General features: G+C 48.9%; 1 protein-coding gene across 3 annotated transcripts; it reads right to left on the bottom strand.

The window, feature by feature from the left end:
* Nucleotides 1–294: 294 nt before the first annotated feature.
* On the bottom strand, nt 295–10,793 carry Mpo (myeloperoxidase). Of its 3 annotated transcripts, none has more exons than XM_087572127.1 (15): nt 10,359–10,793; nt 10,171–10,236; nt 9,855–9,950; nt 9,621–9,714; nt 9,111–9,286; nt 8,565–8,688; nt 8,338–8,467; nt 8,052–8,258; nt 6,875–7,193; nt 4,219–4,379; nt 3,059–3,314; nt 2,602–2,772; nt 1,619–1,856; nt 706–917; nt 295–607 (listed from the first exon to the last, which is right to left on the bottom strand). In XM_087572127.1, the coding sequence occupies exons 3-14, from the start codon at nt 9,928–9,930 to the stop codon at nt 713–715; spliced, it is 2,157 nt and encodes a 718-aa protein (XP_087428253.1). In that variant the 5' UTR covers nt 9,931–9,950; nt 10,171–10,236; nt 10,359–10,793; the 3' UTR covers nt 295–607; nt 706–712. The 3 variants fall into 3 exon arrangements, with proteins under 3 accessions (XP_087428253.1, XP_087428252.1, NP_001388741.1); XM_087572126.1 differs by having other exon boundaries at nt 295–383; NM_001401812.1 differs by lacking the exons at nt 10,171–10,236; nt 10,359–10,793 and having other exon boundaries at nt 295–383.
* Between the last annotated feature and the right edge of the window lie 5,039 nt (nt 10,794–15,832).

The following is a 15,832-nucleotide window of genomic DNA, read 5'->3' as shown; positions in this document are numbered from 1 at the left end:
CCCTTCCCAAAGACAGACACAGAGTAAGCATGCAGCAAACACACAACAGAACAACGAACAAATACCAGAACGTGGTGTCCACCTTCCCGTTCCACAGAGCTGTAGAGAAGTACATGAGGAACGAGGGTCTGTGTGGCCTGGCTGCCCTCCACATATGGAATAGACAAAGGAGGGCACCCCAGCACAATCATCACCCTAGAAACACCCTGAGGTTCAGATCACACTGCCTTAAGTTCTCAGACCAGAGGGACCCTCCCACTGAAGGCACAGCCCCTTCACAGACACAGAACAAGATCCCCATCCACCATGCTTTATTAGTGTAAACCTCAGGTACAGATAGCACAAAAAAGGCCAATGGCCTCCGTTCCTCTCCGGGCAGACTCCTGTGAATAGCAAGAGAATAGAGTAAGGGAGAAGGGGAGACCGCTGGGTGAGCCAAGCTGGCCTCTGACTGCACACAGCCACACAGTCCAGCTGCTAACTGCATTCCCTCTGGAGGCCACGTGACAAGGCCTTGGCATTCATCTTTGGTATTCATCTTTATTGCTTCTATTTCCCATGGCCAGTGCAGTGCCTGGCACACAACAGCTGCTCAATCAGTAGCGAGCTGGAGGAGACAGTAAGCCCTCTAATAAGCACCCAGGGCAGAGAGTTCTCTGTGATTCTAGACAACTAGGCATACCCTTCAGTGTGTCATGCCCTTACCCGGCCTCTAGGTCTCCTTCCAGGAAGCCAGATTCAGTTTAGGAAGGGTGTTACAGCTCACAAAGTCTCGGGGGTGTGAGTTGGACATGAAGATGTTGTTCTTAGACACGGTAGTGATGCCAGTGTTGTCACAGATGATGCGGGGCAAGGAGATGGTAGCCAAGGCCTGTCTCTGCTGTTTACTGAACACACCCGGGTTCTCCCACCAAAACCTGCATGAGAGCATCGTGAACATTATGTCTGAGGATGTCCCAAGTGAGGACACCCTGGGAGACCCAGGACATCGCCTGGCTTGATCTGGCCTCTGAGTGTAAGAGAACCACAGAAGAATCTTATCTACAGCACAGGAGAGCTCAGGTCCTGGGCAGTGCCCACTCAGCCCAGAGGACAGGAGCATAGCTGCTTGGGTCCCAGTCTCATGCACCTGTCCACAGGGATAAAAGACCCGGGATTGCTCTCCTTGACTGGGACACCTTTTTCAACATTCCCAACAAGGCGTAAAGATAGACATGGAGATAGACAGGGTCAGGATGAAATGACATGAAAGGGAGTCAGCGGGAGACTTTTGGAACTTTTCCATGGTGACTGACGCCTTCATAGTAGCACTGAGAAACCCAGAGAACGTATTAAGAGTGGCATTTTGCGCTTGCCTAGGAAGCACAAGGCCCTGGGTTCGGTCCCCAGCTCCGAAAAAAAAGAGAAAAAAAAGAGTGGTATTTTGGGGACCCGCAAGATGGTTCGGTGGGCAAAGGCACGTACCACCAACACTGAGAACTTGAGTACCATCTCTGAACCAGACATGGAACCAACTCAAGTAAATTGTCCTCTAAGCGCCCACGTAACTGCTGCGGTGCGCATGCGCCCCCTCCTGGCCCCACATGTGTGGCATCCTGCGGTCCCACAGCTTCTTTACCTATCGCCATCCCGTAGCTTCCTAAACTGAGTGCCAATGAGGCAGGCAAGGAGCTGGCCTACGCGGCCATTGGGCTCTAGGGGCTCGGACACACCGCCCATCCAGATGTCAATGTTGTTGGGCGTGCCATACTGTGCCATCAGCTTCCGTGCCAGCTCCAGGTTCTTCAGCACCGTGCCGAGCTCACCCACTGTGCTGGGCTGTGGAAGCCCACAGAAGCGTCTCCAGGCATTGTATCCTGCGTTGGGTCAGAGAACAGGTAGCTGTAAATGGACCCCTCTCCTGCCGGGTAGAAAGAGTACTGGAAAGCGCAGGAAAGACATCTTCGAAATCCCACCTCAGTACACAAGGCCATAAGTAGAATGAATCCCTAAACGATTGGCTCAGGCCAAAGTGGGCAGCTGGGCCCCTCCAGACCTCTTGTTCTTTTCCTCTCTCTCTCCTACCCTCTCTCCTCCTATTTGTGGTAAGCCCTGCATTACCGCAAATCCCACCAGGCTCAAGCATGGAGACGCACATTGTCTTTTAGAGCAGCAGTCTAATGTTTCAGTCTCTGACTGGGAGAATGAAAATATGTCCCGGAGGCGTGGCCACGTGTGCTACTCCACAACACAGTCATGGGGCTTTTGGGTTACCCTGATCCACTTGGGTCCAACCTCCACGTCTCTCACTGACATGGCTAAAGCACCCAGCCAAGATCCTAACTGCTCTAAGGCCTAGTTTCCTCGTCAGTAAAAATAACAGTGGTAGCCTCCCATCCCCAGGTTCATGAATGAGTCAGAATGAACTGATGATGGAGACAGACTTCCAGATCGTGGGATGAGAAGTCCGGCTTGTGAAGAAACCAAGACAGGCCGAACTTCGGCCACAGGGGCCTGGAAAGGGCAGGGCCTAGCCTCAGGTGCCTCCTGAGGACTGGGAAAGGGGCCCTGAGCAAGGGGAGCTGCCTGGGAGGTGGAATGGGGCTGTGGCTGGCCTCTCACCCGGGAGGCCATGATCCCGGCTGCGCTGCATGTTAAGGGCAGGTAAGTCAAGACCTATCCTCATGACCTGCTCAAACAGTCGCTCCCGGATCTCATCCACCGCAATTTGGTTCTGGCGATTCAGTTTGGCAGGAGTAGCCATGAGGCCTCGGAGGATGGGGTCAATGCCACCTGAGGTCAAGAGAGCAAAGCGAACGGAAAGGTTATCTTGCTACTGCTACGAGAGCACACAGTGGAGTCAGGGCTGGTCCACGTGGAGTTCAGGGCAAGCCACAGAGACCAGTCATCACCAGGCACTCTTTGACCCGAAGGTTCACAAGGTTGGGATGCTCTAACCTTCTGGGTCAATGAAACTGGAAAGCAAGATGAAAAAAAGACCTCTCTCTGGCCCAGTTCCCTGCAATCAAGCCCACACCATCCCATCCTCAGCTGCTGGCTTTTCTTAGGTTCCATTCACCTTCCAGCACAACTCTCCAGCTGGCAAAAAAGACCCTGCTGAGTGGGACACGGGGGTTGGGTCCTGTGGACCGGTACTGATTGTCCAGGCGGAACATGAAGGGTTGGATGAGGGTGTGGCCGTAACGGAAAGCGTTGGTGAAGACATTGGCGATCCGAGGGTCTACTGAGTCATTGTAGGATCGGTACTGGGGTAGGTACTTCTTCATGGCTGCTGGCCCCAACACCAAGGGCAGGTAGTCTCGGTATGTGATGATCTAAAACAAAGTCACTTCATTTTAGATATCTATTTATTCCTCCCTGTGGTCTCCAGCGTGGGGGAATCGCCCCTACCTGGCTAGGATCAGGGGCTGATCTCCCCTAATCTTAGATCTGAATTTAACAGAAGGACATAAGGAGAGCAAACCTTAGGTTATTTATTAAATTCTCTGAACCCCAAATGTAAACAAGGAATAATTGTATCACTTTCTTGAGGGATTAAACAAAATGTCTTGTCCGTCATCGTTGTAATATCACTCTTGCCTTTAAGGTATTTGTGGTCTCATTTCTCCTTGAGAGCCAGGGAAGTTGAAATTGCTAAGATTATCCACAGTGCCTCGCACACAGTAAGACTCACAGGTTTATAGACGGAGGGCAGAAGTCTGCTCTGGTGTGATGGCCCCCAGTGAAAGGGAGGCTGTGTGGCGGTGTCACTCTGGACCCAGGGCTACAATTGCCTCTGAGACTAAAATGAATCCCATTTGTGGGTGTGAGTGTAAATCAAACCCCACCCCCAGCACCACTGCCTCGCTCCCTGAAGTCTAGCAAAGGCATGTGTGCATGCGTGCGTGTATGATGTACGTGATGTTTGCATTCTTGGGAGAGAGAGAATAGGGGTCATGGAAACATCAAAAGCCAGATGGAGGAGCACTACCCCAGGGGAAAAAATGCTCAAGAGGATGACCGTGGGTAAAAGAGCCAAGGAGACTACAGGGCTTTGGAATGAAGAGGGCTGGGGAGATAGGAAGAAGGGAAGTGCGCTTGTCAAGCATGTCATGTCTGCTGGCCATTTTCATTTAGCTCCTTTGAGCCTTTCAGTATTGTGGCTAAAAGAAGCCAGTGTTCAGGAGAGATAAAAACCTGCCCAAGAACACATGGCCGAGATGTGTAAGGACAGCCTACCTGGACCATGGCCCCCACAATCTTCCGGGCCTCCTGGTAAAGCTTCTCCCCATTCCAGCGAGGATTCAGGCGCTTGAGCTCTGTGGCCAGACGGTTATGCTCTCGCACGAAGAGGGTGTGCATGGAGGTGAGCTCTGGCATCTCGCTGGAGCGCATGTCCCCTTAAGGAAGCAAAGCCTTTGTCATCTTTATGGTCTCCATCCCTGTCTGGCAAAGTCTTTCTGTGGTCCTCCTGTGCCTGTTCTCCACCTACCCATACACACCAAACTCAAGTGTCATCCACAGGCTGACATAAGAGCTTGGAAACACTGTAGTTCTTCCTGCAGCCTTACCCAATAGCCATGACATTTGACTTGTCACCTGCCTGTAGCTCAGATCAGGAGAACTTTAGGCACAAGTCCAAGTCTTGTGTCTTTCTGTATTTTACCCTTTACTACACACACACACACACACACACTACACACATATGCACACACACTAAACATACATACACATACATACACATTATACACTCATACACACATATACACATACATACACACATACATACTATACATACACACATACTACACATATACATACATACATGCACATGCAAAGACATACACACATACTACATACACATACATACCCACTATACAGACATACACACATATTATATACACACACATACTATATACACATGCACACATACTACACACATACACACATACATACACATATACATACTATACACACATACATACATATATACATACATATGCATACACACTACACAGACATACACACATAATACACATATATTATACACATATACTATACAGACATATCCCTACACACATACTACAAACACACATAAACACTATACTACACACACACTACATACACATAATGTACACACATACATACCCATACACACTACACAGACATACTACATACACATACTACACACACATATACCCACACCATACATACTACACACACATACACACACAGACATACACACTACACAGACATACTATGCACATACCTACACACACATACACACACATCACACACACTGCATACACACATACACACCCCACGATACATGAACATTCCCAAGAGCAAGTACTCATCTTATTGTCTTGATTTGGCGCAAGACAAAAAGTAGTCTGCATGTCTTCTGCTCTAATTGGATGCAACTTCAGAATCCTTTCAAAACAGGACCCCAGAATCCTGTACTACTTGAGATAGCTGTCGTTAGCACTCTCACTACAAGCCAACTGGACAAGCTGTGGTGGTGGGGAGAAGGCACAGGATGTGTGCATCCACACCTAAGACTATTTGAGGAAGCACGAAGTCCCCGACTCCTCTAGTGCTCCACAAACCTTAAACAGGGAAGGCCAGAAGGCGAGGCTCAGGACCTTTGCTGCAAGACACTGACTGGGCTCAGCCCTCACCAACTTAGAAAGAAGATTCTGAGAGGAAAAGATATTCCTGAGAGCAGTTTCTCCACCCCGTGAGTAACCAGATGTCATGACTAGCCCAAAAGAGAGCAGGCCCTCCCTTAGGAGACACACCCTTGCATTGACCTTGACTCTCCTGCCAGGGGACCCACAAGAGACCACCAGGACCCCTAGAAGGGAGGAGAGGTGCAAGAAGAAAGACTTGTACCACTGGGTGTGGGCTTGATGGTCTACATGAATCAACCCAACACGTGCGAGGCTAAGATAGGAAGATTGAGGAATGTTTGAAGCTAGCCTGGGCTTCAAAGCAAGTACCAGACTTGCTAAGGCTAGCTATATAACCCAGTCTAAAATCACAGAAAGGTGGAGGGAGAGGTGTCAATTTCTCGGTGAGCCCACAATCCCAACCCCAATCTGATCACCAAACTGTCGAGTACCACGGAGTAATATTCTGTGACACATTCTACTAGAACTTTCTGGGGTGAGGAAAACAATCACTTCTCCACTACCAAGTAGGGAAGCCACTAGCCCATGGGGCTACTGAGCCCTTAAAATGTGGTTACTACAGAAACTTTTAATTTAATTTCAATTTACGTATTTATTGGTTTATTTTTTCTTCTTTGTTTTTTAAGACAGGGTCTCACTGTCATCACTCTATACCCCTGACTGTCCTAGAACTCACTCTGTAGACCAGGCTGGCCTTGAGCGTCCATGAAGATGCTCATGCCTCTGCAAAGACTGGGATTAAAGGTGTGAGCCTACAAAAAAAGTCAAACTGAAATGACAACATGTGGCTACTGGCTCCAGCTTGGACAGGATGGTTCTAAAGGGTGAGGAGAATGCATTCCTCTCTGTCCCTTTTATTCTCTGTTCCCTTTTGGACAGAGACCCAGCTCTCTCTTTTCCCACAGTCCACGGGAGGGAAAAGAGAAAAAGATGGGTAGACGACAGAGGGTCCTTAGCAGCCCTGTGTCATCATCTTTGATTGATAGAGGGAGGATTTTTTTTTATTATGTATGTGGTTTGTTTTTGCCGTTGTTATTTTCCTTTCTGCCTCTATCCAACTTGTTACCAAGGCAACTAGACTAATAAGTGGTTGAGACCAGTGTCTCTTATCACAAACACACATGCTGCTCACACACAGGCTCACTGAGTTCACACAAGCTGGAAACAGTTCTATGCCACTCTAGATCGGTCCCCAGGCTGACCTGCCAGAAAACAAGGAATGCGGGCCGAGCGGTTGGTAAGGAGGCATGGGTCATCATGCAGGCTGTCAAAGGGCAACAGGGCCCTGCCATTGTCTTGGAAGCGTGTATTGACAGCCAACAGCCCCAGCTGGTTGGTGAGGTTTCGCAATCTCCTGGCCAGGGGGTCCTCGCTGCCATACACCCCGCTGGCATCCACGAAGGAAGTGAGCGCGTTGATCTGGTTGCGAATGGTAATGTTGCTCCCGGTGCATGCCGGGCAGGAACGGAAGAAGGGGATGCAGTCCTTTTGGTTCTTGATTCGAGGGTCATTGGGTGGGATCTACAGCACAGAGAGAAGCTAGTCTGGTTTTCGTGAGTCGGAACAGCAGGCATTTGTAGCTTACAACCCTGCAGAAGAGAACTCTGGCCCCTCTCGAGCTGCAGGGAAGCTCTGGAAGTTCCATAGAATTACTGGGGCTCAGTCACCAAAGAGACTGAGGTTTAGGGGTGACCAAGAATCCATTGAACTGGAATGAGAGAGCCTCCTGGGGTTGAGCAAGGCCAGTCCTCTGAGCCCACTTCACTGCCTCTTAATCCTCTTCTTATCTGTTTCTGCCTTTTATCTCTGTTCTGTCACCCTGGACCCCTAGCCCTTTATCTCCACTGCTTTTTTTTCTCCACACTTCCCCCCACACATACACAGACACACACACACACACACACACACACAAACACACACACACACACACACACACACACACACACAAGGTGCTTTAACCCTGACTCTAACTACGGGGCAACCCAAAGACACACACACATACACACATGCACACACGCACGCACAATGTAAAGCAGGGTTAAGGAAGTGCTCACAGGAGAGAGAGCTCAGGCCAGTGTTCCTACACCAGGAGTATGAAGAAGACAGGTAAGGTCCTCATCCCAGAATTCTCCTAGCCTCACAAAGAGTCAGTCATCCCACCCCACAGGGCAATGCTAGGTTCAGGGTGCATATTAGGCTTCTTAAGTTGAAAGCTGGCTCTGCTGAGGGAGACAAGTATTGACTCTGGACCCAGGAATGAGGACCAGCCTTGCTCAGGGGTTAGGGAGGAACTAGGACCCAGAAGGGGCACAGTCACTAACATAAACCATCGTCCCTCTCTCTAGGCACAGACCATGGTGGATGGAAAGGAGGCAGCACCTTGAGGGGAAAGCAGGGTTGCTGCTGCAGGCAGCTGGTCTCACAGTTGAGTCCAGTGAGGAAGGAGAACCGGGTAGCTGGCTCTGGAGTCAAGGTGATATCATGGTCCAGAAACTGGCCCCACTGCATGAACATGAGTGCACGCTCCTGGTCCTTGGTCAGCTGATCGTTGGGGAAGCGTACGATGGCGTTGGAGACCTGGCGAGCCTACAGCAACAAGCAGAGTCATTGGATGCCTGGGTCTTGCACATAGAGCTGGGCTCATCTCCCTCTACTGGACACTCACCAAGGGCACCTTGAAGCCACTGCGATTGACCTTGGGCGTCCAGCCAAAAGGCAAGGAGATGCCATCCTCATATTCTGCAGGCAGCCAGCGCACAAAGGCTCGGTTGGAGGCCCCCAGAGTGGGGCTGCGTCTAGAGGGAAGCACAGAGCTCTGGCCTGATGGGTCGCCACAGGCAGGACCTCGGCCCCCTACCTACACCACATCCCTGTACCGTCCTGGGCCCGCACCTGTTGTTGCAGTGTCCAGTGATGGTTCGATACTTGTCCTGCGGTGGGCATGTCACCCCCACATCCTGATAGGCGCAGCCACTTGACACGGACAACAGATTCAGCTGAGCAGGCGTCAACACGTCTGCAAGAGTGAGCCATGATCTTAGACCTGAGCCTTCCCCCACCTTGTCTCCCATGCTAGGCAACCTGGGGCTGAGAAGCCCAGTGAGGCTGAGGAGTGGGCGGGCCAGCTCTGAGACTCCTTAGACCAGTGGTTCTCAAGTTTGCTTAGGCTACCCCCTAATACAGTTTCTCATGGGGTGAGAGCAACCATAAAATTTTAGTCACTACTACATAACTGTAAATTTTGCTACTGTTATGAATCTTGATGTAAAGATCTGTGTTTTCCAACGGTCTTAGGTAACCCATGTGAAAGAATCATTCGACTTACCAGACAGGGTCACAACCCGTAGGTTGAGAACCCTTGCCTTAGAGGGAGGCTTGTAGTGGTGGATATTGCTGGGGGAAGAAGAGTGATGACTAAGAGGGAAGGAGTTATGGTACCTGTGACATTGAAAGGCCGTGGCCACAGGGGCTGCAGCTTCCTCTTCAGCAGGTCCAGGGCCACGTGCAGATAGTCGGCAGCCCTCACAGCTGTCCTGGTGCCCGCCACCGGCTGCTTGAAATACGATAGGAGTTCCATAGGGCTGGCGGAGCCACTTCGAAGACTCTGCTTGATGCTGCTCAGAGAAGGGAGGGCCAGAGAAAGGGGCACAGAGACACTCAGCAGGGACCAGCCTGTGGTGAGCAGGTGGAAGGGACTATGTAGAGAACCACAGAGAAGTGGATTTCTTTTGTCCAAAGGATCTGGATCTCGATAACCAGACAGAAAGCAAGGCCGTTGAAGGAGTGGCTTGGAAGATGTTCTGACAGCCAGAAATTCAAGGACAGACAGACCAGGTCAGATTTCATCTGCAGACCCTCAACTTTTCTACCAACACCCCCATGGCCTGGCCTTTCTCCAGAAGACTTGGAGCAGCTTTACCCAGGGTGGTCAGGGCCTGGCGCTCCCACCTTTCTCTCCGCTCCTTGTAGGCTTTGTTCACCAGCCGCTTGGCCTCCTCCATGCAGTCCAGCACCACTGAGTTCGCCACTTCCCCCGGGAGCGCTGACCAGAGCATAAATCACAAGGTCAGGACTGGCCCCAAAGCAAAGGAGGCCTGCCCAGAGAAAAGGGAGCTGCTGGGCTGAGGATCCTCAACCCCATCCCTCAGTTCACCTACTCCCCCCTCCTTTTGGTGCAATTACCTGGAGTGGCACCAGTGGAAGTCTGAAGCATGGCCAGGGGGGCCAGGAGGCCTGCCAAGGCCAAAAAAAGCTTCATCTTTGCAAGACAAAATGAAACTAAATAAAACAAACAAAACCAAAAAATCCTCAGTCCAGGAAGTGCCCTGAGATTCTGAAAAAAGGAGAGGGGTTTACCATTCCCCTCCTCCCTTCATACACGGCCCTACCCCAGTGGGCTTGGTCTATGAGGAAGGCCTCTGTGACAAAGAGGTCTACAAACCCAAGGCCCCCTCCAGCTATAGCCTCCAGTCCCCAAGAGTTCAACTCCACAACTTACCTGACACTGTCAACACCTCTCACTGACAACGGGTTTTTATGCCTTCTGAGCTGGGGGCGGGCTGACCTAAAAAGAGATGGACCTATCCTAAGACTAGACTCTCCTCCCCCACTGGGGTTAGGGGTGCCCAGAGAGGGGCCCATGAAGTGGAGGGATGGACAGGGGGATGGATCAGAGCTACTACTCACAGAGAGCACAAGCAACTAGCCTCTCAAAATGTTGGTTAAACTGAGCGTCCCAATTCCTTTGAAAAGAACCTAAATTTAGGGAGCAAAGGCTAAGAAGTTATGGGAAGTAGGGTAGCCACATGGAGAGATGGGGGTCACAGGGAAGATGTAGCAACGCTGACCCCCTTGAGGGCCTCAGAGTCACCCCCACTCCAACCCTGGTAGGAAGCCCCCAGTTCTCAGTGGAGCTGAGGAGACAGGAAATCTGGCTGGAGACAGTTAGGCTTCTCAGGAAAGAGGACCCTGGGGGCTACAGGCTCAGGGCAAAAGCAACTTCCTCTCTCCCCACAGCCCCTTCCTCTTAACCTCTGGCAGGGAAGGACCCTTAGCTGATTTCAGAGGGGCAGAGCTTGTTGTGGTTAATGATCAGTTGGCGAAGCAGCCCAGGGCCTGTCTGAGTAAGACCAGTCAGTTAGGAAGGTTCAGGGTAAAGATCATTACGAAATAGAAAACGGGGAGGATTCCCCCTGAGAAAGGCAAGACATCCTCTATCAGGAACAGTCCTGTGCCTGCCCACCTCTGGAGACCCTGGGACAGGACTACTTTGGTCATCTCCTCTGGACCATTCTTGTCTATACTCAGATCCTTTCTTGGCTAAGGAGCAAGGAACAAGGCCACACCCAACCTTCTTCCCACTGTGCCCCAGGTCCTATCACCTAGGAAACCGATTCCAGGCTCAGGAGAAAGAAACCATTTATTCTTCTGGTCTTGCTCGCTATTTGTAAACCCTGACAAGTAGCTTTTCGAGAGTTGGATTCTAGAATGTTATAAACTTTTGAGACCACTTTTTGAGTCTACCGGTGACATATTTTCATAGATTAGAGCATGCAGGACAAGAATAAGCAAGAGATAAAAATAAATTGAGCCTCAAGTGCTAGCACAAACCTCTAATCCTAGCATTTGAGAAGCAGAGGCAGGAGGACCAGATGTTGGCCGAGGAAGCCAGCCTGACTTACATGAGGCCTTATCTCAAAATAAAACATTAAGTAGAAATTACTTATAACCAATTGCTACTGTAGATGATTCTTTTTCAAGGTGTGTCATTGTGTTTCACATAAATAAGCAGCAAGAGAGAATAAGATTTCCCATAACTCCAGTTCTCACCAATACTTTAATGATTTACTAGTCATTGTGTAGACAATAATATTCCTTTTAAAAGACTATTAAGGATAATTTTAGCAGGGCAATGGTAGCACTTGGGAGACAGAGGCAGGGAGATCTCTGTGAGTTCGAGACTAGCCTTGTTTACAGAGTGAGTTCTAGGACAGCCAGTGATACACAGAGAAACCCTAGAGAGAGAGAGAGAGAGAGAGAGGGAGGAAGGGAGAGAGGGAGACACAGAGAGAGGAGAGAGAGAAAATTGTCTTCTTTTACAGCATTTTTAGACAATATCTTATTATTAATTACTATTAATTATTAATAATAATTATTATTGCCCAGGCTGATCTTGACCTTGAGCTCCTCTTGAACTTGCATCAGCCTCTGGATTACTAGGATCGCGAATAGTACCACCTAGCCTGGCACAACCTGTCACAGGACTCCACAGTTTAGTCTGCACACCTCCTTGTCAATGCATATGATTGGTTTCATTGCATGCCTTTATTCCTTGGCTGGAGGTGTATGCATGTGCCCACACGGTTGCCAGAGGACAGCTCGCATGGGTCTGCTATCTCCACCATATGGAGCCTCATGCTTGGTGCAGGTGACTTTAGCCACTGAACCAGCTCTCTGACCTCTTTTGTCTCTGCCCTTTTTGTTTGTTTGTTTTGAGACAGAGAATTTTTATGTAGCCCTAGTTGTCCTGGAACTCACTATGTAGATCGGGCTAGCCTCCAACTTATAGAGATCTATCTACCTCAGTCACAAGCGCTGGGAGGTAAAGGTTTGCACCGGCATGCTGGGCACCATTGACTTTATTTTGATGCCTGTGGATTTTGTATGAACAATGTATATACTTTATTAACTCTTTCTTGTTAGATACTTGGGTTGTTTTCAGTTTTCACTGCTATGGACAAGGAGAAACATCCTTGAAGTTAAATCTCTAGTCCCATCTTCCATTGTTTCCTTAGGCAAGAAGTCTCAGTTGGGAGCAGCTCTGCTTGTCACTGGGTATGCAAGGCAAGTGGATGCTGATCTTGAAGCCAGCCTGTTTAAGATAGAGCAAGACCCAGTCTCCCTTTGTTGTTTGTTTGTTTGTTTGCTTCAAAATATCTTAGCAGTAAAATTTGGGCTTGCACAATTTTAGGGCTTCAGGATGTATTGCCAAATGTCCCTTGTGGGACATTTCTCCTTCCCTTTGGCCTTCCTCCCAGCAGCCAAGCATGAGAGCACTAGTCTTCAACTGCCTTCATCGGGCCTTTTGAAATGATTGGAAAGAAGAGACATTTAATGGCTTAAACACACACACACACACACACACACACACACACACACACACACACACACACACCAGAGATAGTAAGAAGAAAGTCCAGCAAGGAAATGCTGTTGCCAAGGATACCAGTGTGGTACAGTTTAGAGTCATCTCTCAGGCTCCCCGACTTCCAAGCCAAGCAGGTCTCTGCAGCTGACTTTTGTGGGTGAATTATTTAATGGGTATTTATTAAGTCTTTGCATATGCCGTGCTTTGGGCTACAGTGGACAGGGAACACATTCCCTGGAGCAAAGTAGGGGCCTTATCTACAAGGAGCTCCCAAGGAGGAAGCCAGAAGATAAACAATGGTATTCTACACCTACACAAAGTGTCACACCTACACACCTGACACACCCCGCAGGACGTCAAAGCACTTGGGTCAACTAGGACTCAGGGAGACCAAAAGAGACTTCCTTGAACAATCTATGCTTTATGTAGCCCTAGTAGAATGATGTCTGTGATGACCAAAGAAACACAAATTGGGAAAGAGGTTCTGGGTACCCCAAATACCAGACATCACTCAGATTGTTTCAGCACTGAGGCAGAGTGGCTCGTGGTTAGATTGAGGTGACACACGGGGCCTGAGGCCCAACACTTTTGAATTTTTGTCCTTAAGGGCCCCAGCAGCAAAAGACTGTGGGTCACCTAGGCAACACAGGGCAGTCACAAGAGATTGCAGACCCGGTTGCTGAAAACACCATGAATTCCCACCAGTTGGGATGCTGGCCCTGCCTTTCTATAGGCAGCAAGGCGAAAGGAATGCTGGGGTGGGGGGGAGCAAATATATGTAGCTTTCTACCCATGGGAGGGGTGCATTCTCAAACAGAAGCCTGTCTAACCTGCTCAGGTTTAGGGTTGTGGGCTTAAGTAGGTAGGCACAAGGCCCAGAGATGCTTTGTGACTTTCTAATAATCCTGGCCATTTGACCCTGCCACATTTGTGGCCACTGGAAGGTCAGCAGCTTCCCTTATCTGTATTCTGTTTCCCTCACCTAGCTAAGCCCTATATGTGAGACACAGAGGCCTTGAGAACTTGGAACATCTGAAGGAAAGATGACTCCCCCAAAAGAGGTTCCAAACAAGCATTGTCCCAACAACCAAGCCTCAGCTCCCTGTCCCAGGGAAGGTGTGTGAAGGGACTTCTGCATCTCCAGACTGCAGTTGTCACGGAAGGGAATAGCCTACATAGTACACATATCTCGCTGCTTTCCCTTTTCCCTACTGAACTTTCCCAAATATTGCAGGCCTTAGGGTTTAGCCCAGCTTCCTGTGTAATAACTGGGCAGCTATTGATTGCAGAACAGATGACTCTTTCTTAACACTGTTTAGGAAACCGTTCGGTTGGAATTTGTTGGAGTCTAGGGGTCGCCCCGCAAACCACAGGAGCACTAATCTCAGACGGAGATAGTTTATTGAGCATTCGCCCCGGTCAGACTCGGAAGCTGACTGCAATGCTCAGCTAGAATCCTATAGAGTTTTAAGACTGAGATCCACAAATATCTGTGCTAAGTGATTTCACTGATCAAGATTTATGAACAGAGGATTTCGTTAGGAACACGTCTTTGTTGTGCCAGTACCCTGCTCCCATCGGTTGCAGCATTCGACTGTGGCAGGGGACTTGTCTTGCCTAACATTCATGTCTTAACTTGCCAACCAGGATGTTAGTTACTCACACATATGTCTCCTTCTGCCAAGAAGGATGTCAATACCCAAGGAGATCTTGGGAACTCAAACTTTTATTTGACCCCTACTCCATATGGAAGTCTTATTCCAAATAGCTTTTTATATTGGTGCAGGTGTCTCTCCCTTATGTTGGGGTCCATCCCAGGGGCACTTATAACAGCGAAAATTATAAACATATACATAGGTGTAGGAAGTGCTGCTGGGCGATTGTTTGGGGTCCAAGCTTTTTTGTGGTTAACTCTATGAAGCTATTCTAACTGACTTCTATTGTGATTGGTTTCCAAGAGCACAAAATACGACAGAATATACAGTCAACTTGGACATGAGAAGGTTTCTTAGTAACAGCAGTGACAACATACGAGAAAATTTCCTTATAACATTAGTAACGGCACAAAATGGCAGGCTAGATAGGTAACAGTTACCTAGACCTTAACAAGATTCCAGTGTGTGTGTGTGTGTGTGTGTGTGTGTGTGTGTGTGTGTGTGTGTGTGTGTGTGTCTAGCTATGGAAGCTGAAGACGAGGCATTGGCATTGGGGATGCAAACACACCAAGATTGGTCTTGCCTTGATCTTCTTCAAAATCTTCTTTCAGTGAGGGTTTAAAATTACACAAGGGGCTGACGGTATAACTCATTTGATAGAGTGCTTGCCTAAAATGCAAGAGGCCAGGGATCAGTCCCCAGCACAGCATAAATATCATATAATGCACCTATAATGAGAACACTAAGAAGACAGGGACAGGAACTCAAGATCATTCTTGACTTCATAGCAGGGTTGAGGCCAGCCTGGGCTACAAGAAACCCTGGGTCAAAAAAAAAATTACAGATGAGGTTACACTCCCCTTACACACGGTTAAGGTGACACTCCCAACTTTGATCCCTTACCTTCTCACTATTTTTTTTTTTTTAAGAAAACTCTATTTGCTTGTCTGACGGTTTGTTTTATGTGTGTGAGCACACTGTTGCTGTCTTCAGACACACTAGAAGAGGGCATTGGATCCCGCTACAAATGGTTGTGAGCCAACATGTGGTTGCTGGGATTTGAACTCAGACCTCTAGGAAAGCAGTCGGTGCTCTTAACCACTGAGCCATCTTTCCAGTCCCCTTTCCTTCTTTTTTTTCAGAGCTGGGGACCGAACCCAGGGCCTTGCGCTTCCTAGGCAAGCGCTCTACCACTGAGCTAAATCCCCAACCCCTCCAGTCCCCTTTACTTCTCTTTTTTAAGCATAAACATTTTGGTCAGCTTGTATTTGTCTCTCCGAACCATTTGCCTTATATTCACTCATTTGTGGATCTGTGGGGAATACTTTTCCATAACTGACATCACTCTATGTCTGTCG

This window comes from Rattus norvegicus, chromosome 10 (genome assembly GCF_021556685.1).
Source record: "Rattus norvegicus strain SHRSP/BbbUtx chromosome 10, alternate assembly SHRSP_T2T, whole genome shotgun sequence".
Lineage (NCBI taxonomy): Eukaryota > Metazoa > Chordata > Mammalia > Rodentia > Muridae > Rattus > Rattus norvegicus.
This window is presented reverse-complemented; position numbering and strand designations above follow the sequence as displayed.

Coding starts and splice junctions, on each gene's coding strand:
- Mpo (XM_087572127.1), bottom strand. CDS start 9,930: ATGAAGCTTTTTTTGGCCTTGGCAGGCCTCCTGGCCCCCCTGGCCATG. Junction 9,287..9,620: donor TACAAGGAGCGGAGAGAAAG/GTGGGAGCGCCA, acceptor TTCTCTGAGCAG/CATCAAGCAGAGTCTTCGAA. Junction 1,857..2,601: donor CCGGGATCATGGCCTCCCGG/GTGAGAGGCCAG, acceptor GACCCAACGCAG/GATACAATGCCTGGAGACGC.